This window comes from Canis lupus, chromosome 20, assembly GCF_003254725.2.
Source record: "Canis lupus dingo isolate Sandy chromosome 20, ASM325472v2, whole genome shotgun sequence".
NCBI classification, from domain to species: domain Eukaryota; kingdom Metazoa; phylum Chordata; class Mammalia; order Carnivora; family Canidae; genus Canis; species Canis lupus.
In genome coordinates, this window is record NC_064262.1 from 5,948,997 (window position 1) to 5,972,284 (window position 23,288).

At 48.4% G+C, this 23,288-nt stretch overlaps 2 protein-coding genes and 1 non-coding gene across 6 annotated transcripts in view; 2 read left to right on the top strand and 1 right to left on the bottom strand.

Moving 5' to 3' along the window:
- Positions 1–1,367: 1,367 nt before the first annotated feature.
- Positions 1,368–7,023, top strand: RPL32 (ribosomal protein L32). 2 transcript variants are annotated; one of them, XM_049097663.1, is made up of 4 exons: positions 1,368–1,495; positions 2,870–2,970; positions 3,738–3,919; positions 6,846–7,023. In XM_049097663.1, exons 2-4 carry the CDS (start codon positions 2,875–2,877, stop codon positions 6,973–6,975), a joined length of 408 nt encoding a protein of 135 aa, XP_048953620.1. In that variant the 5' UTR covers positions 1,368–1,495; positions 2,870–2,874; the 3' UTR covers positions 6,976–7,023. The 2 variants fall into 2 exon arrangements, with proteins under 2 accessions (XP_048953620.1, XP_035558702.1); XM_035702809.2 differs by lacking the exon at positions 1,368–1,495 and adding an exon at positions 2,317–2,340.
- On the top strand, positions 2,663–2,802 carry LOC112663002 (small nucleolar RNA SNORA7). The gene has a single exon (XR_003138993.1). It is a non-coding gene; the product is annotated as a small nucleolar RNA SNORA7 (small nucleolar RNA).
- Positions 7,024–7,452: 429 nt separating the features above from the next.
- The window catches only part of CAND2 (cullin associated and neddylation dissociated 2 (putative)), a 34,161-nt gene continuing 18,325 nt past the window's right edge, over positions 7,453–23,288 (bottom strand). For all 3 annotated transcript variants that reach the window (XM_049097656.1, XM_025449385.3, XM_025449389.3), the window contains 6 exons: positions 21,616–23,118; positions 18,885–18,980; positions 15,391–15,560; positions 13,899–14,063; positions 12,012–12,119; positions 7,453–9,493 (listed from right to left, as the gene is read on the bottom strand). In XM_049097656.1, the coding sequence (XP_048953613.1) occupies positions 9,266–9,493; positions 12,012–12,119; positions 13,899–14,063; positions 15,391–15,560; positions 18,885–18,980; positions 21,616–23,118 (2,270 nt within the window). In that variant the 3' untranslated portion in view covers positions 7,453–9,265. The remainder of the gene's footprint in view (positions 9,494–12,011; positions 12,120–13,898; positions 14,064–15,390; positions 15,561–18,884; positions 18,981–21,615; positions 23,119–23,288) is intronic.

Consider the following 23,288-nt stretch of genomic DNA (forward strand, 5'->3'; position numbering starts at 1 on the left):
AGGGGCAACAGGTCTCTCATCCCCTAACGGTGGAGCCATTTTGGTTACTGCTTCTCAAATCTCTTGGGTCTTTCACAGTTGGAGACATGCTCTCTGGTTCGTAAGCTCTTTTTTTGGGGAGGGGGTGGGTTTAAAGATTTTATTTATTTATTCATGAGAGACACACAGAGAGAGGGGCAGAGACACAGGCAGAGGGAGAAGCAGGCTCCCTGCAGGGAGCCTGTTGCAAGACTCAATCCCAGGATCCCAGGATCAAGACCTGGGCCGAAGGCAGACCCTCAACCGCTGAGCCATCCGGATGCCCTGGTTCATGAGCTCTTTGCGTGATTAGCCCACCTGACCCCATCAAGACCTTTTCCTTCACGACTCACATAATGTAATGTGGGCTGCTGTAAGCTGAGTGATTTCCTGCTCTGCATCCCATCTGACTCCCCGAGCCTGCAGGATAAGCAGGATTCATGAGGTGTGGTATAGTTACATGCACAAATGGGTTCTAGACTCAACCTTATTGCTGACCAGCTGTGTGATCTCAGACAAGACATTTCACATTTCCACTCCTCTGGGTCTCCTTAAACTCCCCTACCCTTTACAGTCAAAATCTCACGAAGGAGTTGTCAACACTTTCTTCCCTTCTCACTTCTCATCCAGGGAACAACACAATCCAGTGTAGTTTCTGTCCCCATCTGTCCCCTGGAACTCTCAAGATCAGTGATGACATCTGTATTGTGTTCAAATTGTGGAATCAAGGCGCATTTTTTTTTATCCTGAAATGTGATTTATTACAATAATCTTAAAAACGAAATCTAAGTAAGACAATACCAAGAACAATTTAAAACTAAGCAGGTGAAAAAACTAAACTAAACTAAGCAGGTGAGCCTAATGCTTAGAAGTGTGGATTTTTGGATCGAAGCCCCAGACTTCACTTTCTACAGCTGTAAAATGGGGAAAAGAATAGAAGTACTACCTCACAGAACTGTGGGAAGGACAGTAAAATCCATGGAATGACAGCTCTTGGGGGTCTCATTGCTATTTCACTTTATACACTCACGCGAAGGAATTAGGAAGTCTCTGTTTCGTTCCCTCCTGGCCACTAGGAGGCGCACTCAGTAGCAGGAGAAACGCGGGCGGAAATAATCCAAAAACTGGATCATTCTCGGGAGGAATGGCTTCAGTTTCTGGCGGAAGTGTACGCCCTCCACCAGGTCTTAGAGGCTCAGAAAAAATTCCAAATTTTCTACGTAGTCCCAACAGCAGGTCTGACAAACTTTCAGTACTACTCCCAAATATTAATCTCTAGGAAAACAAAGTTATCTCTGGACTTTTTTCCGTATTATTTCCCTGAAGTGTCCTTCTTTTCTTTGAGGGACCAAGACCCGGAAGCGCTCTTTTTTTCCCCTGTCCAGGACCCAGAGGTTAAGTCCCATCAGGCCTCGCGCGCCACCTTCCCCTCTCTTCCTCGGCGCCGCCTGCGGAGGTGGCAGCCATCGATCGCTGGGTGAGTTTTAATCTCTAGCCATCCGCGTGTGTGCGGTGTTCGTCGGGTCCTGTCGCTTCCTGGTCAGGCGGCCTGCCCTTCCGAGCTGCAGTCCTGGTGGGCTTTGTCCCTGTCGGTGGGCTGGGGTGCGTTCAGGAGCAGAGCGCAGCGGCCCAGCCGTTGGCGGAGGTTGGCCTCCCAGGGCCCCTTGCCGTGCCCCGGAGCCGCCTGACGTCTCTGAGGGTCGCGGGCAGCTTGTCAGAGCCCTGGGAGTGAGGGCCGTTGTTCGTGTCTGGCCTAGGGGGTCTTGTGGGGGCCGTGGAGCGACCCGAGGGCTGCGGCGTGTGACCGGGACACTCGAGTCCCCTTGGCCCGGGATGGGTGCCGCGCCGCGTGCATTTTCTATTTCCGCCGACCGACGCTCCCGTGCAGTTCTGTGGTCTCGGGGCTGCCGCTGCGGCCAGACCGCCACACGGACAACCGGCACGCGAGCTGAGAGCCGCTTGGTTCGCGTTGACAGGAAAGCCAGTAGCGAGCGGGTCGGGTCTCTGGGAATATAAAGCCGCGTGGTCGTCCTCGAGGAGGTAATGCTGCGGGCCCGGGTGCGCTCGTTTACCGGCCACAGAGGCGGTGACGGGAACGCGGTGCGCTGCCGCTTTGAGGAAGGTTTTTATTTATTTTTTTAAAGATTTTACTTATTAATGAGAGAGAGAGAGGCAGAGACACAGGCAGAGGGAGACGCAGGCTCCATGCAGGGAGCGCGGGTCTCCGGGATCACGCCCTGGGCCGAAGGCGGCGCTAAACCGCTGAGCCACCCGGGCTGCCCATTGAGGAAGGTTTTTAATCGATCCTCGGATGATCTCCAGGTAAGACGGAGAGTTCGGGGGGCCTAGGAACATCTTACAAGGGCATCGTGGTTTTGTAGGTCCCCTGAGGGGGAAACCCAGGTTCCTCTACACACCTCGGGCGCCCCGTGTGCCGTATAGCGTTCCCATTTTACGGGGAGGGAACAAAGACTCCAGTGCGTGTAGGTTGCCCAAGCTCTGCGTAACTGATCGGAACTGGACCGTGCGCGGCTCGTGGAAGTGGGATTTGCTGCCCTGTGGCAGCCGAGAGCGTGTGAGGGACAGTCCGTCTCAGATCAGCTGCTAGCAGGCATCCTTGACTTCAGCGGGGGCGGTGACCCCTGACCTCCCAGGATCGCGTCTGGAGAGTGGTTGGTATTCTGCCAGCTTCGGAGGCGGGAGGGACAGCAAGCCTGGCAGAGGTACCCATTCCATTCCCAGTTGGCTCAGTAGCTGGTGATTGGAAGACACTCTGCAACAGCGTTCAAGCCTTGAGCAGGGAAACCTCCTTCCGGGACTGCTTGACACCGTCTCTGCCTCTCTCTTGAAGGCATCATGGCTGCCCTCAGACCTCTGGTGAAGCCCAAGATCGTTAAAAAGAGGACCAAGAAGTTCATCCGGCACCAGTCAGACCGATATGTCAAAATTAAGGTGCATACATATGGTACCGGGATGGAAGTGTTCGTTGGGGGGTGGGGTGGGAGGGTTGTTCCTAAATGGGCTGTCGGATTTCTGGCATCACCTGGTCAGATCACCTTTGGCAGGTGGACCAGTCTGGTTGGTGGTAGAGCTCTCTAGAAGCCAGCTCTCCAAGTATGTCTTACTGGCACTCGGTCACTTGATTAAATGATTAGGGGCACTTGGCTATTTTCAGGCATCTATCTAGAGGCTTGAATCATTTTAGGTGGCCTTAGGAGGCTGTTAGAAGTAGATCCTTATTTTATGATGAGAAAAGTTAACATCTTAAGTGCAGTGATGAAACCTATGCCATTCAGTTTTGTTTTGTTTTAAGATTTTCTTTATTCATGAGAGACAGGGGGAGGAGAAATAGGCTCCATGCAGGGAGGGCAATGCAGGACTCCATCCCGGGACTCCTCAGGGACTCCTGAGCCAAAGGCAGCCACTCAACCACTGAGCCACCCAGGCGTCCCTGCCACTCAGTCTTAACAGTACACAATCCCTTCATGTTCTGTCAGTTTGTAGTCTAGTCCTCTGTTTATTAGGAGTGTGAATGTGAGTCTTATTCCTGGTAGTCAAAGGCAGAAGCCCTATTATTTTCCACCAAGAAAAATCGAAAGATGTAGTGAAATACTTAAGGACAGCTACTATTTGGTATATTTACTTTTCATTGAGTCCCCTTTTCCTTTCAAAAGGAAGAGTTGTTAGCAAAGAAACTAACCCTCCCATGTTTATTTCAGCGCAACTGGCGGAAACCCAGAGGCATTGACAATAGGGTACGCAGAAGATTCAAGGGCCAAATCTTGATGCCCAACATTGGTTACGGGAGCAACAAGAAAACAAAGCACATGCTGCCCAGTGGCTTCCGGAAGTTCCTAGTCCACAACGTCAAGGAGCTTGAAGTGCTGCTGATGTGCAACAAGTGAGTTGGGTCCCACCTCTGGGTTTAGGAATCAGTCTGCATCTGAGCATTTTTAGTAGGGACTCTAGACTTCATAGAATACATTTGGAAGAGGTGTGTTTTTCTCTCAGGAGCTTAAAGAATGGTTGTTGGGGCTTTGAAATGTTTCCTTTGCTGGAGCAGGGTAAGGGAACTTGTCCTGAAAAGTGTAGACACCCAAGACCTGCAAAGAGAAGGACTTTGCCTAACAATAAAAACACTGTGGTATTTACTGTCAGTTTTTTGCAGAATGTTGCTTTATGTAGAAGTGGGGGGGGGGGGGGGGTATCAGACCTAAGGAGCACCTTTATGCTGTGTCTTCCTTCAGAAAGCTATAGGAATATAGACGAGTTGCCTGATCAGAGCTCTGTGATCTGAGGTGGAGGGAAGGAAGAAGACTTGGCAGAGGGTGACTTGCACAAAGTTGTAGAGATGCAAGAGTGTATGGAGGGTTCACATCATTACTTCCAAGTATTTTGAGAAGACAATTTATGAGCTCTGTGTGAGAAACTTGTAGTCTGCTTGGGTCAAAACTATGTCAATGGGATGAGAAAACATTTAACACAAAGTGATTTAGTTGCTTTGAGTCTGGGTTAGAGGGAATGGTGTTTTTTGGTTAAGCAGAGGACAATTTGCTTTGCTACTATTAAACAGAAACTGAAGACTTGTGTTTTCCTAATTAGGACTTGGAAAGGGTGACTAATTGTAGCATCTGTGTGTGTGCTTACAAAGATCTTTTATCTATAGCAGTTGTAGACACAAGTAATAGAAATAAACGAAGCCATTATTCTCTCTTTGGTTGAGTTCTCTAGGTTGGGAATTTAACTGGATGTTAAAATGCTGGGGAATTTCCTTAGGAAATCCTTGGATGAGCATAGGAATTAGGGGTGGCTACCTGTTAGGTGGATCAGAATTGTGACAGAAAGATGCAGTCCCCGTTGGGTAGCAGAAATGCTGCTGTGCAGATGTTGCTGGTTGCCAAAAAGATACTAGCTTGGCAGTTTGTGTCAGGAGCCATAGAAATATTTGGAATCTGTGACCTTTAATCCACAAGTTCATTTCTGGATATTTATCCCTAAATGAAAAGCAGGGAAACTTTGTGAAACTGATAATTGCAGCAGTAACTGAATTGTTGAAATATAATTTGTGAATGGTGAGATTGCGAGCACTGGGTGAATGTTACATGTACATTTAAAATGATTGTTATGTGTGGAAAATGCCCAGGTAGAAACTAAAGTATTTAAGATGATATGTATAGTGACTGGAGTGTTAAATACACATGTGGACAAGGACCTGAGGAGTTTTTGAGAAAAAAGATTTCAATGTTAGAAAACAGATTATATCAGACTATTTCAAAGTATAGCTACTTTGAGCTTGAGTGGACTCTTATGGAAGACAAAAAAGTTCTTTGAGTTGCTTGTCTCACTGTTAGGCTATTTTGCTAGAGTTGTTTTTGTTTTTGTTTTGTTTTGAGACTTTATTCATGAGAGACACAGGCAGAGGGAGAAGCAGGCTCCATGCAGGGAGCCTCATGTGGGACATGATCCCGGGTCTCCAGGATCAGGCCCTGGACTGAAGGCGGTGCTAAACCGCTGAGCCACCCAGGCTGCCCATTTTGCTAGAGTTCTTAAAAAGAACTATGTACGTCCATGGCCTTAGTCATTCCTTACAGCTTGCTTTCTCTCTGCTGAAATTCCGCCAGGGGTAGAGTGCCCTTTTTTATTTTAAGATTTTATTTTGGGGGCTACTGGCTGGCTTAGTAGAGCAAGTGACTTGATCTCAGAGTTGTGAGTTCAAGCCCCACGTTGGACATGGAGCTTACTTAAAAAGTAAATAAATACAAATTTTGTTTTTAATTTTTTTTTTAATTTTTATTTATTTATGATAGTCACAGAGAGAGAGAGAGGCAGAGACATAGGCAGAGGGAGAAGCAGGCTCCATGCACCGGGAGCCCGAAGTGGGATTCGATCCCGGGTCTCCAGAATCGCGCCCTGGGCCAAAGGCAGGCGCCAAACCGCTGCGCCACCCAGGGATCCCTTGTTTTTAATTTTTACATAATCTCTGTGCCCAGCATGGAGCTTGAGCTTGGGACCCTGAGCTAGGAGTCGCATGCTCTACTGAGTGAGCCAGCCAGGTGCCCCTAGATCATCATCTTAATCTTTGATGGTGTCAAAAATTACTTCTTCCCTGAAATGTGCTCATTAGGCCAATTTGTTACCAAACCACACCAAACTGCCTGGTGCAGCTATGAGGAATGAGGTTAGAACAGTATATGGCACCCAGATATTCAGGAAATAAGTATACCTACTTGCTGGATGACTTCAGTCAATCTTCTCAATTGAATTTTGTCTGCAGCAGACCAGTAAAATGTTAATGTCTGGGGCAGGAAACCTTTGGTTTAATCAGACTGTTGGATTCCGCTCTTGGTTACTTAGAGAGTTTAAAAACTTCATGGGCAAGTCCAAGCTCCCTGAGACTGTGTTGGGCCGGTTGACTGAAAGGATTGGGAGAGAACCTTTGAACTTGAAATCTGGGACTGAGCCATCCTAGCCGTGTCCCATTTCTAAATACCTAACTTGGGAATTCACTTCCACCTGTAAGGGTCATGGTTTGTAAGATGGAGGCAATACCTGGATTACAAGGCTGCTGTTAGGATTAAATGAGAGGGGACCATGAGAGTGCTTCTGTCACTGCCAGGGAAAACTTTAATAAGAGCCTTACTGCTGGTACCATGGAATAGGAATTTGGGATTTGGGACTGTGTGGGTCTTGTATTAGCTTTGCCAGCGCCATTGTTTCTCTGCTGTGGCTCTAGAGGTGATGTGACCAAAAACCACTGCCCTCCCAGGGAAACTCCGTGTATGCTCACATCTGGCTTGCTCCTTACTCACTAACTGCTTCTCTTCCAGATCTTACTGTGCAGAGATTGCTCACAATGTATCCTCCAAGAACCGCAAAGCCATCGTGGAAAGAGCAGCCCAGCTGGCCATCAGAGTCACCAATCCCAATGCCAGGCTGCGTAGCGAAGAAAATGAATAAACAGCTTATGTGCGCGTCATATTTGTGTTAATAAAACCATAAAACTACCATCTGGCATTTCCCTCTTTGAATTTACTTTTTAGTTTCTTAACTGACACCTCCTGGAAATTATTCTTTTCCCAATTAATGCTCTGAGGAATATTCCAGTTGGAGGGGATTTATAAAGGATACTTGATTCTTCATAGGGCACAGGCATCTGGCTCCCAGAGCAACCTTGTCAGCACCTAAAGAGTTTTCTGAAGGTGTAGGGTCCTTAACATGACCGTTGGGCCTCTATCAGTATTCAGGATTTAACAAACTGCCTTTTCAACTATAGCCCTAAACCTGAGGCCACGATAGCTAGAATTTAACTGTGAATTACAGGCATCTCTAGAGACACCGAGGTTTGGTTTCAGACTACTGATAAAGCAAGTCAAACATTTAAACATACAAAAGTTAACGTTTACACACTGTGCAGTAGCATGTCTACACAATGCATCCCTTTAAAAATAAGTTTATTGCAAAAAAATGCTAAACATCTTTCTGTGAGTTGTAATCTTGGCTGGTGAAAAGTCTTGCCTCTATGTTGATGGCTGCTGACTGATCAGGGTGGTGGTTGCTGAAGGCTGGGATGGCTGTGGTGTTTTCTTAAAATTAAGACCATAAAGTTTACTGCATTGACTGAGTCAAGAATGATTATTCTGTGGCATGCAATACTGTTAGACAATACTACCCAGAGAACTTTCAAAATTGGGAGTCCATCCCCTCAGACCCTGCCCCTGCTTTATTAAGTTGATGTAATATTCTTCAGTTAAACAATCTTTACCAGCATCTTCACCAGTAGATTCCATCTCAAACTTTTGTTCATAAGAACTCCATTTAAAGTTTCCTCATGAGATTGCAGCAGTTCACTTACATCTTCAGGCACTAATAGTAACATCAGAGATCACAGATCACCATAACAAGTATAATGAAAAAGTAAAATATTCAGAATTAACAAAACAACAGGAAGTAAGCAAATGGTGTTGGTAGACTTGGCTCCACACAGTTGCCACAAACCTTCCATTTGTTAAAAAAAAAAAAAAAAGGCACTATTTGAAAAGCACAAAGCGAGGCGTGTCTGTATAAGGTTATAATACTCTTTCCAAGAACTGGTAGTGAATGGCACTATGGTCAGGGGATATGGCATGTGGTACTCTAGAACAAGACCATTGCTTATAGGGTATTTGTTTTTCCCTATCAACCTGGGTGACAAATACTACCCTGGTTATAATTTTCTTGGCATGCTAGCCATGAGTGGATTTAAGTCCCCTAAATTGGGTAGGTAAATTACAGGTTGCCTGCCTCCAGTTCAAAACCTAGTCAGAAACCTTTAAATTCCATGATTCCTTTAACTTGAGAAGTATACGGACAGTGGTCTACTGAGTAGAGGAAGTGTGCAGAAAAAAAGTAACACTGCATGATCTCTCCTTTATTAACCTGGGATAGCACAGAAAACTCTTTAGCCTATCATTTAATATTTGTGTCTTCAATTATAAAAACCAGAAATAATATGTTCAAAACCTTCCTCAGAAAGACAAACCAACCGGTTACACCTAGCAGGTGACATGAAAGGCGCTCTACTTTCTGCTTATTTCCCAGTTGGCTACATAAGAGCTTTGAAATTAAAAACCACCCACGTTGGATCTAATTCCTTATCCTGACCACCCCCTACAAAAGGCCAAATTTCTGATTCATTACTCCCAATTAGAGGTTAAAGCATTTTGAATTCTAAAATGTGAACAGCTCAGAGAAGCTTAAGTTCTAAAATGCCCAGCCAAAGCACTAATGTTTGGCCTATTGGCGAGTGAAGTGAAAGTGGAAGAACTGAGGGACAAATATGGGACAAGTGGGAAGGAAGGCCAGCCAGCTGCCTCCTAAACTTTTGCAGCTGTGAGCACAAGAGGATTTCTAAACACGACTTAGTCCTTTGTGAGGCAGGGACCCCCTCAGTACAGACAGCCCAGTGTGAGATCACATCCATGTTTGTGCGGAAGGGCTTGGAAGATGTCCATGCCCTGTTTCTTTGAACAACCGTCCTGAGTTAAAGGGCCCAACTGTTGGCAGCCTTGCAGCTCCTGCTGGGGGCCTCGAGCTGGGGTCCCTGGAGAAGGCACTGTAAGCCCTGACCAGGAGCAGGAGGGCCCCCAGCGAGATGAGGAAAGAGCAAAAGCCTCAGGGGGGCTGGAGGAGCGGTGAGGCCTCAGGGGTGGGTCGGCCCTCATTCTCTTGAGGAAGGGCCCCCCTCCACCCCGGGGTGGCCGGGGGAGGACTAGCTGAGATCCATCGAGTCTGTGCTGGGGGCCGAAGCAGAATCCTTCTGGATGCTTTCAAAGAGAGCAGCAAGTTCGGGGTTGGATCGGATTTGAGAAGAGAAGTCAGCCATGATGGGGCTTTTCCCTACTTCTGGGATGGTCAGCAGGGCAGCCACTGCCCTCATCGCGGAGCGTTTCAGCTCGTCTTGCTTCTCAAATTCCTGCTTCACGGAACCGGCTTTGACCTAAGGTGGGAAACGAGCCATGCTTTATTGAGCCCGGCCTTGTGCCCCAGCCACCTCACTGGTCCCCCGATTCCTCTCAGCCACCTGTAATCCTTCCCAGCTTAAATCACAGCAGGCTCCCCTGCTTCCAGCCTCCAAACTGACGCATCTTTTGCGCTTTCACCCTTTTGTACTTTCACCCCTTGGATTTCCCCAGAGGGGGATTCTTTGTCATTTGAACCAACTTCAAGGTCACAGGGGGCCTCTGACCAGCCAATCTAAACTGCTCACCGTTCTTTTCATTAATAAATAACTGGATGGTGACAGATGCTGGAAAATGTTAATTATCTCCTTTCCCTGACAGGAGGATTCAGCCTATCTTTGCTTAAAACAGGTTCTTGGTACCATATGACTGAACTCAATGAATGGGTCACCATGACAGTCACCCAGCTGGCCTCATCCTCACCCCTGACTCCGATGCCCACCGTGCTAGCTCTTCTGCACAGGCAACTGCATGGAAACACTCCCCAAACTGCCTTGCTTTCCTTGTTTCTTCATCCCCCACCCTTTGCTACTTACTCAGAGAATCTCAGAATTCCCCCACTGCTTATGGAATAATATCCAAATTCCTCTCAAGGCCCCTGGCTGAGCCCAGACACAGACTCCTCCCCTTGAAGGGTCCAGTGTAGAGGTTAAGAGCTTGCCATCCGAATTAGACAGTATTGGGTTCAAATAGCTCTGCCCTGTAAGAGCTGTGACTTCAGGTAGTCACTGTGAGCTGCACTTCCCTTTCTAGGATAAGAGCCTCCGTCCCATAGAGTTGCTCTGAGGGTTAAATCACTTAACACAGGTCCAGGCGCCCTGCTCCGAAACCCTCGGGGCCAGGTGTGCTTTTGGAATTGGGCATTTTGGGGAGTTTCAGAAAGGTGACTTGTGCAGACAACATACTACAATATCCTGTAATCAAATACATTAATATTTCCCCTACTAAATGAAAAATGAAAGAATATTATGAATGTTGCAATGAGAGAGAAATAAAAGTCATATATAGCCTCAGGTCAGTTCAAGTCACGTTTTGTGGCCAAACAAGTTATTATACAAAGCTTTGGTTTGGGGCTCCTGGGTGGTGGCTCAGTCAGTTAAGTGTCTGCCTTTGGCTCAGGTCATGATCCTGGAGTTCTGGGATCGAGCCCCACATTGGGCTCCCTGCTTAGCGGGGAGTCTGCTTCCCCCTCTTCCTCTGCTATGTGTGCGCCCCCCCCCTCTCTCTCTGGGGGAGGGGGGAGCTTTTGATTTCCAGAGCTTTGTAGGTTTCAGTGGATGAGGGATTGTGAGCACAGATGCAGCAAGTTCTCATCACAGAACTGGACAAACAGCATCCTCTGTGCAGCCAGACTGAGTGGCCTTTGTGTGGGCCTCAGATCAAATCTCCTCTTGCCATCTCAACTGAGTGAAGGGCTGTCCTGATGCTGCAACACCAATCTGCAGCCCTTCCCTGTGAACTGTGATTTTTCTCCATGCTGAATGGCTCAAAAGAAGCCTAGAAATGATCTGGCCACTGAAACTGTCAAGACTGCAATGGCCCCGCACAACCACTGTTTCCTTTGACTTCATACCAGGCATATGTTACAAACTGAAACTTCCAAGATAAGTTTCTATCTATTAAGAAATTCCCAATCTTGGGACATCAGTGGTTGAGCATCTGCCTTCGGCTCAGGTCATGATCCTGGGGTCGAGTCCCACATTGGGCTCCCCACAGGGAGCCTGCTTCTCCCTCTGCCTTTATCTCTGCCTCCCTCTCTGTGTCTCTCATGAATAAATAAATGAAATCTTAAAAAAAAAAAAAAGAAAAAAAAGAAAAAGAAATTTCCAATCTTACCTGTTTTATCCACAGAAGATTTCATTTTATTGGAAAAGGTTTTGTTACTTGAAAATCACTGTTCTATGGGTATCTGTCCTCTTTAATGTCCAATCTGGAATACTCTGCCCTCTTTTTGGTTAATTTCTACCCTTTCAAAACCCAAGTTAGTTCTTTCAGTCAATAGGTAATTACTGGATACATACTGGGTGTGCCAGGCTCTGTTCCCAACACCAGCCCCCTAGGCCTTCCACTCCAGATCCCTCCCCTGGATCATTGAGGCACTCCAGCCTAGTAGCAACCCTGCCCTATATTAATCAACCAATCAAAGGGTTTTAGCTTTCCAAGAGTCTGATTCAGCTTCCCAGTTAGGATGTGGGAATAGGGAACCCACCACATTCAATGCTGTATTCCTGCTACCATGCAACAAGGCCTGGCAGCCAGGAAATGTTTAATGAATGCAAGAAAGAGCTGAGTTTGAATCCCAGTTCTGCAATTTACTAGCTGGGTAGCCTAGGTCAATAACTTTACCTCTCTGTTCCCCTGTGTATACAGTGGTGACAATAAGAAATACTTTACAGGATTATGACAACGAAGCACTTCATACGCCACCTACAAATGGTAACTGTAAACAATCTACAGGTGTGCCCAGGGCTCGGTGGGGTGGGGGTGGGGAGGTACCTTGGCGGTGCAGGTGGCTCTGAGTGGCTCAATAAGCCGGTCCACCCTCTGCAGAACAGGTGCAGGACACAGGGTAGCCAGTCGGGCGAGCATGATGAAGGTCAGCATCTGCCCAGGAGGAAGGAGGCAGAGTTCACAGTCAAATGGCCCAGGACCAAAAGGAACAGAGCCCAAGGAAGATCAGAGGCTCTGGTAGCAATGCCTGGAGCTCAGGTCCAAACGCTAGCACTAATGCCCACCAGGGCCCTGCTAGACTCTCTCCTGCTCTGGGCCTCAGTTTCCTTATCCATAAACTGAATGACAAGAGCTGCCAGGCCAATTACCCTTGGCTGACCTGAGGAGGATCAGATCAGAAGAGGCACCAGGGAAGGTGCGATTCTCCAGCTCAGATGCTCACAGGGCCAGGCAGGTATGTCCATGAGTGAAGAGGGCCATAGGGTAACTGGGCAGGAGTAAGGAGTCCACGCTCCAGACAGCAGCTGTCAGCTCCAGCCAACTGTGGCTGTGGGAACGTGGCCCAGGGCTGACGGCCTGTGTGCTAAAGTGACTCTGATTTTCATGTAAGATCTCTCAACTTTTAAATGTAGGCACACAGGTTAAAAAACAAAACAAAAAAAACCACACAAGCTTCTGTGTGAGCCAGCTAAACACATCTATCTACAGGCCTGACTGCAGCCTACAGAATAATGGAGGCCTCTCGTGAAAATGTTAAGTTCCTACAAACAATACACAGCATAAAGAAGGGTTGTCTGGATTCTGCATGCCCTACCCACCTTCACCCGCTGTCCACAACCCACGGTAAAGGAGGGGGGCTGGGGCCAGAGTAGAAGAGAGCACAGCATCACACAGCACACGCCAGGACCCAGGGTTCCTCCACCCACCGACTGGTGCCCTTAAACTAGGCAGTTCTCTGGTCTCTCCCCTGAAAAGTGGGCATCATAAACCCACTGTCCAAGAACAAGATGCAGACTCAACGAGATAACTCTGGGGATGGGGTGCCTGGGTGGCTCAGTGGTCAGTGTCTGCCTTTGGCTCAGGTCGTGATCCCAGGGTCCTGAGATAGGGTCCCACATCAGGCTCCCTGCATGGAGCCTGCTTCTCCCTCTGCCTGTATCTCTGCCTCTCTCTGTGTGTCTCTCATGAATAAATGATAAAATCTTAAAAAAAAAAAAAAAAAAAAGATAACTCTGGGGTCTCAAAAAATGTCATACCCACTCTCTTCAACACCAAGAGGAGCCCAGACATTGGGGTCAAAATGTTACACTGATGCCCAGGCCCTGTCCTGTCCTGTGCTCCAGAAGGGCAGGCAAGAGGGCCATGTGGCCAGAATGTGTGAGAACAGAAAAGCATGGGAAAAATGCCTGTAAAAACAACTGGCTTTTATCAATGGACAGTGGGTCCTGGCTGTCTCTCACATTAGTGCCACAGGACCTGGCTCACTCTTCTTCGTGCGGCTAGCAATCCATGACCAGAGGTACCCTGTTTACTGAGTCACTTCTGATGGGTGGAGATTCAGGAAGATGCCAGCTGTCCGCAACTCCCACAGAGCTGCGAAGAACAATCTTGAACATAAAAATTCAGAGTGGGTTTAGGAGTGAGTTCAGAGGTTCTATTCATGGAGCTGGAACTGCCAGATCAAAAGTGTGTCTGAAAATTCTAAAAGTTTCTAGTTACTGCTAAACCATCCTCCCAAGAGCTCACCCAGTGTAAACTCCCACTAAAGGTGTTTGAGAGGTTGGCTCTCTTTCTTATTGAAAAAGAACAAAGCAGTTATTTTCATGGGGGTGCCTGGGGTGGAGAGTAGAGGACAAACAAGCAGCGGGCCCCAGTGATGGCCCGTCCCCTTGGTATGGAGTAGGCATAGGTCCGGCAGGGGGCTCATCCTACCCGGATATCATAGTGGTCCTTCAGGCCATCCTCCACATGGTTCAGGAACTCGCAGATGTCCAGCTGGCCCAGGCAACTCTCAAGCAGCGAGTACATGCACTCAAAGGCTGCCTTCCGCACATCCAGCCCATCGTCCACTGTGTGCTTAAAGGGCCCCATCTCCACCTGCAGGATGGAAGGATGACAAGTGTTATGGATGTGACTCTAGAGTGTAAGAATACTCCCCTTGGTCCCTGCTGCACACACCACCTTTCCTGTTCAGTACTGTGTTCTGTCCCTGAATCAAGCCTCTAGCTCTCAAATCTCTTGCCTTTATTCAGCCTTGCAACACCCTCTGATGATAATGGTAGCAGGGACCATACTGTTGTAGCAGCATACAACTCTTGGTTTTGGCTCAGGTCAGGATCTCAGGGTCATGAGATCAAGCTCTGTGTTAGGCTCCATACTGAGCACAGAGTCTGCTTCAGATTCTTTTTCCCTCTCCCTCTGCTCCTCCACCCACTTGCTCGCCTCCCCCTTTCCCCCTCTCACTCTCAAATAAAATCTTTTTTAAAAATAGTAACAATAATTATTATGGTCTACTGAGCAGTGATAATGTGCCAGCCACTGTGCTGAGTGCTTGACAAATGACATTTTACTCAAGCATCACAACAGCCCTAGGAAGACGGTGTTACTATTAAATCCCCTTTAACATGTGAGGAAATTAAGGCTGAGAGGTTAATTAACTTGCCCAAGAATATACAGCTAGTAAGTGGCTGAACTAGAATTAAAAACCCAGGTCTCTGAAGCTTTTAACAACCAGGCTCAGTCTTAATGGTAAACTCCTCACCTCTCAAAGCCCAGCTTAAATGCTCCCTCTTTTGGGAAACTTTCCTAACCTCTCTAAACAGTCACTTCCTTCTCAGCAATGCCAGGTGTTTCAGATCTTTTTATTATATCACAGGATGACAGCTGTTAAGTCACCTTTAATCTCTGCCCCTTAAATCCTTACTATACCCAGTGCGCTCTAAATCAGTTAGATAATCAGCAGACTGGGTGTCTCTATCCTTGAGGAGGCCTTGAGCTCCCTGGTGGCAGAAACCATGTCTGGTCCAGCTCTGATCCTGGCACTCTGACACAGGGCTGGCACTCAGTGAACATCTGCTGAATGCTGAGTGATAATAAGACCACCAACATTCCCTGAGTGCTGACTGTGCGCCAGGAGCAGTTCTGCACACCTGCAGGACATAACTCATTGAATCTTCTCAACAACCCCATGATGCAGACACAAACTATTTTCTTCATTTTGCCCAATTAAGAAAAACTGAGGCTCAGAGCAGATTAAGTGGTCCTAGGCCAATGTGCCCAGGTCACACAACCAGCAAGCGGAGGAACAGGACTTGACCCAGGTCTCATGACCCGCATGCTTATCTGCTCGGAGTTTACCAGAATCCTTGCCACAGCCCCACCAATCAGACCCAGGGCTTCCAACTCTGTCCTTCACCAGCCTCACCTCTCGGATGAGGTCCCTGCGGATCTTCGTCTCCTGGTAGAGGAGGGGCAGGATGTCATCTAGCAGGTCCCGGACCAGTGAAGGCTTGTTATGCACAGCCGAGTTGAAGAAAGCCAGAGTGGCCCGGCGCACATTCAGGTCTGGGTCCTGTAGGCTTTCCATAAACTCTCCTGGTGGAAAGATGAGGGGAGGGCTGGAGGGATGGCTCAGCCAAGACACAAACCACCTCCACCCCCAACCTCGTTTATCTGGGTAATGTGAGCCGGGCAGACCTGGCTGAATGGGGCAAACATGTTCAGAGCATCTACTTTTTTTACCAGGCACAACGGGCCCTCAAAGCCCAGATAAAAATGTGAACTAGAATCTGGTCTGGGTTCAAATCCAGATCCCACCACTTCCTATGGGACCTTGGATAGCCTGAATGTCTTCACCTATAAAATGGGAGTAATTGCAGTACCCACAGCATAGAACCGTGTTTAAGATTTAAAATGCAGTAAGGTAAAAAAAAATAAAAATAAAAAAATAAAAAATAAAATGCAGTAAGGTGGGCAGGACAGGTGGCTCAGTGGTTTAGCACCGCCTTCAGCCCAGGGTGTGATCCTGGAGACCTGGGATTGAGTCCCACATCGGGCTCCCTACATGGAGCCTGCTTCTCCCTCTGCCTGTGTCTGTTCCTCTCCCTCTCCCTCTCTCTCTCTCTCTCTGTGTCTCTCATGAATAAATAAAATATTAAAAAAAAATAAAATGCTGTGAGACATATATATCTCTATCTCTATATAGCTAGATATATCTCTATCTATAGATATATGTCTATATACATCTCTATAAAGATATCTACATAAAGATATAGATCTCTATTTCTATATATATGTAGAGAGAAGAGAAAGAGAGAGAACAATAAATAAAATATATAGAGGGCCTGGCACAGAGCAAGGATTCTGTAAATGTTAACTTGATATTATTATAGATAAAACTCCTAAAGATCAGAGAAGTTAAAAAAAAAACTTCCACATTTACACAGCACTTCTAAGTATACCTTTTTGTATAGTTTAGATTTTTTTTTTTTTTTTTTTTTTTTTTTTTTTTTTTTTTTTTTTAGTTTAGATTTTTTAATAACTGTGTTAATGTTCTATATGCTCTGTAAATGAAATCAAGAATGAGGGGAATCCCTAAAAAAACACAAGAACAAAACCCCTAACTGTATTTCAAGTGATCAACATAACTACCAGGTTATGAAAAACAACTCATCCAAGTAACTTCCAAAGAATTTTGACTAGATGTCCTCAGGCTAAAGAGAAAAGCCCTATAAAGAAATACTGTGTGAGTGCTCGCTTCGGCAGCACATATACTAAAATTGGAAAGAAATACTGTGTGTGTCTGTCTAGTACATACACTCATACATACATATACTCCCTAGTTCTGCCTGCTGAGAGGGCCTCAGAGCAACAGCACCCCAGGAGCAATGAGAACACCTACTGTCTAGATCTTGGATTCTAAGTACCATTCTCCTCTAAATGGTACTCCCCTGAGTACCATTCTCTAGGGAATCCAAGCTCCTTAGAGAAATGGCAGATTCCTGAGCTAGGGCAGGAAAGGTTCAAGGTGAGTCTAGAGCATCTTACTGTGCTAAAAAAGTAAGGATATGTTCAAAGGATGATGGAAACATGTCAACAGAACGTAGGAAACACAGGAACCAGCCTGAAGGGCCTCCGCTGGCCACATCTGAGACAAGCTTGAGAATCAAAATAAATGGAGACAGTAATAAATTATAATTCTTTGAATGAAACAGGAATTCTTGAGTCTATAATGATATGAATAAATCAGTGAATAAATAAATAAATGAGAGAGAAAGAAAAGTTCCTCCAGAGAGCAGAAGGCAAACTAACAAATATGAAAGGAATGCTGGAGTTGAAAGTCACCATTTGGCAATTGTCAGAAATCACTGGGGCAAGAAAGAAATCACAATGGATGCTAAATGTGGGCAGAAATTCGGTGAAGAGAATATTTCAACAGATTCAAAAATATTCATTCCAAAGGAAAAATTTGAAAGACCTTGTTTGAGAGAGACATGGGGGAGGGGCAGAGAGAAAGGGAGAGTCCCAAGCAGACTCCACCCCGAGCGCAGAGCCCAATGTGGGGCTCAATCCCATGACCCCGAAATCACTGCCAGAGCTGAAACCAAGAATCAGTCACTAAACCAATTGTGCCACCCAGGTGCCCCAGGAAAAAGTAATTTTAGAGTGGAAAAACCTGGAAGTCTCTATCTTAATCAGGTGATCAGAGTTACCATCAAGCACCTCCCGATAGGACAGGCAACCTCTGCCCCTTGCACTGTGCTCTGCTGGTTCCTGGATTCCTCCATTCTCTCTGAGAACACAGCCATGGGAGAGCTGGCAAGACCTGAGTTCCAGCCTATCTTAGCCTGTTTCCTCCTCTGTAAGATGTGGCCAGTCCTACACACCATGCAGCGTGCCTTGAGAATGAACCATGGTGAGGTGTATTAAAGGACCTAGCTTTGTATGTGATACACAGTGAGAGCTCAAAAACTGGTTCAAACATACAACAAGAAGAACCAAACACCCAGGCATATGTCCCTGGGGCTGCCAGCCATGGCAACTCAGGCAAGGTGAAGGAAATCAGGACTGGCAGCAGTGTGTGCCCACTGGGTCAGGGGATGGAATGAAGTTGCTACTGATATTGCTGTGGCTTCTGGACATGTTCTTCAATCCAGAGTGTGGCCACCTCTGCTGACACCTGGTCTCACACAACAGTGCCCAGGCAAATGGGGATCAGCACCTCCATTTTATAGCTGGGGATAAGATGGTCTGTCCATGCTCACACAGCCCGAGGAGCAGAGCCAGGCTGCCAACCCAAGACCCTCCACACTCCATTAAGCTGCCTGGAGGAGGAGGACCAGACGCCAGTGTGGTCCAGTGACAGGCCTACATCCTCAGAGCCTTGAATGTCTGCCTTTTCTAGGAAGAGCCTGGTCCTGCAGAGCCCCCCAAAAGAAGGCTCACCAGTGAAGGCTACTTGGGCTCCTCCAGACAGAAGGCTCCTCAGACAAGAGATGAGCTGGGAAACCACTCTCCCCAACCCCAGTCTGCCCAGCGTGGTGCCCGCTGAGGTCAATGCATGTGAGAGGCTGGTGGTCCTCCACTTCTAAGAGCCTGCATGTCCAGGGAGGACCTTCCCCTCAGTAACCAATAGGGTCTCTGGAATAACCTTAGATCTTTCAGATAAGGGTTTCTTATCCCCCATTCTACAGAGGAGAAAACTGAGGCTCAGAGATGAGAAGTAGCAGGCTAGGCTCACCTAGCTATTCAATGCCAGCACAGGGATTTGCACCTGTGCCCTGCTGCCTGTCATGGGAGTGATGTAGCCTCTCGGGTGTCCAACTCCCCTTGGCTACTGTGTAAGGGAAATCAGCCCAGACTCCAAGGCTGGGAGCGGACACTGAATGGGGCTGGGGGCAAAGGGAAGTGAGTGCTCACCGATGAAGCTCTTCAGGAGGGGGTCGATGGGATGGGGCTGGTCAGAGATGAGGAACTTGACCGCTGTGATAACCGTGCTCCGTGTGTGTGGCTGACCTGCAGGACAAGAGGCATCAGCATGGTGAGTGGCAGAGCTGATCTCGGACACCCGCGGGTAGGAAGGCACCAAGGCTCTCTGCCTCCCCAGGAAACATAACTGCACCCCTCCCCATTCAAAGTATCCATGTTTGGCGAAATCAATGCTCCCATTTCCCTTGGCAGCCTAAAATTTATCCCCAAATTCTCCCTGCTGTGGCTGACAGGAAAACTGTCGATTCTCAGGTCACCACACTGCAGGATGCAAGCAGAGAACCAAGAACCCAAGGCAGTGATCAATCCACAGCCCAGAGAAAGACCTCTGCTCAGGCCTTAGGGTGGCATTTTATTTTTCAGATGTGTTATCTCAATTAATCTTCAGGATGGTCCTATTAATTCATTAATTAAATGGTAATAGAAATCAAAATTTTATATTTGATTATTATTAAGGACCTTCCCCTCTGCAACTGATAGGGTCTCTGAAATAACCCTAGATCCTTTAGATAAAGGTTTCTCACCTTCTTGGTCTCTGTCTAGTAGAGAAATTATCCATTTTTAAATATTAATTATATCAATTATAGATATATAGATTAAATAATAAACATTAATATGAACAATTTAATATAATCAAATTATTAATAAGAATATTATTAAGCTCTATTTTACAGATGAGGAAAGAGACCCAGAAAGGTCAAGTTTGTATCTAAGGTCATACAGCAAATCCAGAATTCAATGGCTGATTCTGAGCCCTGGCTGAGCCCTTGTCCTAAGGCCTGCATTCTCGAAGCAGGGGACAGGTGGTTGCTCCAGCTGGCCAAGGGCCAAGGGGAATCCAAGAGAATTCAGAACACCCCCGAAGCTTGGTAATGGAGAATTCACTTAATTTTAGTTTTCTGCTTGCTGAGTAGAAAAGGTGAAGAAAAGAAAGGGAATACATCTCCCACCATGGTGGAAGAAACAAACCAGAGTTGCTTGCTCCTCTCTTCCCCCAGCACACAACAGTGACGGGTGAAGGTTATTCCCATCATGTAGACTTTACATTCAAGACTTGGGAAGAAGTTAACATTTGGGTGCCAGGGTGTGAATAAGGGAAAAAGTTAGTGACTTCAGATTTGCAGTTTTTTCCTCTTTCTCTCTCTATCCTGGCTGGTTCAGGTGGCTGATGAAGACATGGACAATAGAACAGGATTAAGTGACTCTAAAATGAGAAATATGATGGGGCACCTGGCTGGCACAGTCAGTTAAGTGTCCAACTCCCAGTTTCGGCTCAGGTCATGATCTCAGGGTCATGGGATTGAGGCCCCTGTCAGGCTCCACAACCAGGGCAGAGAGAATCCTTAAGACTTTCTCCCTTCCCCTCTGCCCCTTCCCCCTAATCTCTCTAAAAGATAAATCTTTTATAAAAATTAAATAAGAAAGATGAGGCTGAGGAAAAATACAGACAGGAAGTGAGAGGAAGACTAGAGTGAGGGCAAGGAGGCCAACTAGGAAGTTCCACAAACTTGCTAGAAGCAGGCCATGAATTGGGCTCCAAGGCAGCTAAAAAAGAAATGTGACCAGTTAGCTGGCTCAAGTGTACATGAGGCAGAAACAAATCAGAGCTTGGAAATGGCAGGGGGCCTCCTCCTCCCAAGACTCTGGCCTCCCAAGGTTCCTCATGAAGAGCCCTGTGAATGTCACAGGCCATGTCCTCGATATGTTCTTCTTGTCCACACAGTGGTGCGGGCCACAGAGCCGCTGTTGTTGTTTTTTTTAAGAGTATTTATTTATTCATGAGAGACACACAGAGAGAGAGGCAGAGACACAGGCAGAGGGAGAAGCAGGCTCCCTGCAGGGAGCCTGATACGGAACTTGAACCCAGGACCCCAGGATCACTCCCTGAGCCAAAGGCAGACCCTCAACCATTGAGCCACCCAGGTGCACCAGAGCTGCTTCTTTTAAACTTGGCATCTAGTAACGGCTTAACTATAATCACTAACATAGCAATGATAGCAGTTACTCAGTATTAATTACATACCATGTACTCTACCAAGCACTTTGCCCACATTCTATCAATGACTACACCCACCGACCCTATATGGGGACCAGCTGACCAGCTCAAGACCTGGAGGCCTTTCTTTCTCAGAGGCTTTCACTTGCCCAGGAGCCCCACAGTCCTACTCATCTGCTTTCTTCCTCCCTGAGCTTCGGAATACCCTGACATGCCCTTACCTGGCCACACAAAACCTGCCCCTGGTTTTTGCTGAACCTTCCCCAAACCCGAGGAGTATAGCACCCAGTCTAGTCTACACTGACATTTGCTCCTGGCTCAAACTAGCCCAAGGGAGCTGCACTCTTCAGGCAGAGAACTGCTTTTATTAACTTTTGCCCAGAGCATGAGGCTGCTGTCCATAGCAAAGAGTACAAAAGTGGCATCACAAAAAGCTTATTTTTTGAGGGGACATTTTAAAGAGTCTGTCTCCTCCATTCCAGAGTCTCCCAGGAGGAGCCTGCAAGTCTCAGGAAACACTGTTTTTAATGGCTCCTCCGCCTTTACCTCACCCACACCGTGCGTCTCAGACCCAGTTGCTTGAATTAGCTCACTCTGAGTGGGCTGCTCAAATGCAAACTGCCTACTTCCGATGTGGACTGCCTTTGCCCACACCTGTGCCCCTACCTGCAGCAAGCTGTTTCCGGAATCGGGGCAGAAGGAATGGAGGGTTCACGAGGACCAGCTTGCCGATGCACTCAGCCACCACCCCCCGGGTGCCCTCCTCGGCGCCCTCACAGCGCTGGAAGAGCAGGGCCCAGATGTCCTCAGCATAGGGCTTCAGGCTGTCGGGCTGGGCGGCCCCCAGAGCCTCCCTGAGTGAGTGCAGCAGCAGGTACTGCCGCCGGGGCTCGGCCTCGATCTGCCCCAGTAGAAAGGGCAGGAAGTCGGGCAGGTTCCCAGCACCCACGCGGCCCAGCGCATAGGACGCGGCTGCCCTCACATCCTCACTGGGGGACCCCAAGGCTTCCAGGAGCACTGCTTTCAGCTCCCGCTGGGGGCCTGGCCCGGCCACCTGGCCCACCTCAGCCAGGGACAGGAACGCCAGGACCTTGACCCCTGTGCTTGAGTGCGGTGACCTGGCATCGCAGACCAGCCGGTTTGCTGTGCCTGCCGCCTCCTGGGGACAGGCAGCCGCGAGGGCTGCCACACACCGAGCCAAAGAGTGGAACACCTGCTTATGTAAGCCTGGCCCGCCATCTGCAGCCTGGTCATAAACAGGTGCTGTGAGCATGCTGATGAGCTCCTCGTAGTCCACACAAGGGGGGCGGGTCCCCACCAGGGCCTGCAGGAAGCCTTCAGCTGCCGCCAGCACGCTTGCTGGCAACAGGGGCGAGCGCAGCAACCGCAGCAGCTCTGAGAGCACAGGGCCGCTGACCTTGGCCAAAGAGGCCGGCTGGGCATGGGTCACTGTGGCAAGGAAGTCCACAGCCAGCTGGGCCACATGCATGTCGCTCTCACTGACCAGGGCAGGCAGCTCGGCCAGCACAGCCTGCACGGCACACGGCGGGAGGCTAAGTCCCTGGCTCTGGGCCAGGGCGTCCAGGGCAGCCAGTGTGGCCAGCCGCAGGGCCCGCTGGTTCTTTCGAAGGAATGAGGCCAGAATGGGCAGTGCCTCAGCCACGATGGGCTGTAGGTCAAGCCGCAATGGGGACACGGCCACCAGCGTCAGTGCTTTGACAGCAGGCAGCCGGGTGATCTCATTCCGCAGGCGGTCCAGGAGGAGCAAGAGTGATGGCTCTAGGTCAACCCCCAGCCGGTCCCCCAGGTGGGCCATGAGGTGGCCCATGCAAGCAATGGCACGCTCCTTCACCTCCTGGTCCAGGTCAGTGGCACGGAGTCGTGCCAGGGTGGCTGCAGACATCTCTCCAACATATGGCTCAGGGTCCAGTGTCCGAGGCCTGTCCAGTGGCCACAAGGCCCGCACGAGCTCCTGGAGCACCAGCAGGGCCTCCGCCGCGATCTTGTAGAAAGGGTCAGCCACACAGGCCATCACAGGTGGCAGGAGAGTCGGCAGGTGTGAGTGGAAGGCCTCAGCTGGCTCTGTGCCCAGCAGACCCTGTAGGAAGGCCAGGGCGTCCATCCGGATAGTGGAAGAGCTGGAACGGTCCGCCAGAGAGAAGACAATGCCTGTGGGGTGGGTGCAAATGTTACAGGGCCACAGGCAGTCCCTACAAATGGGGGTGGAGTACCTGCAGGCATCTGAGCTGGACCCAGACCCCTAGGCTCCTAGGCTGCAGATTCTGAAAGGCCAGGGCTTGGCCAGGGCTGAGGGACGCAAGGTCAGGAAAGCCCTCTGA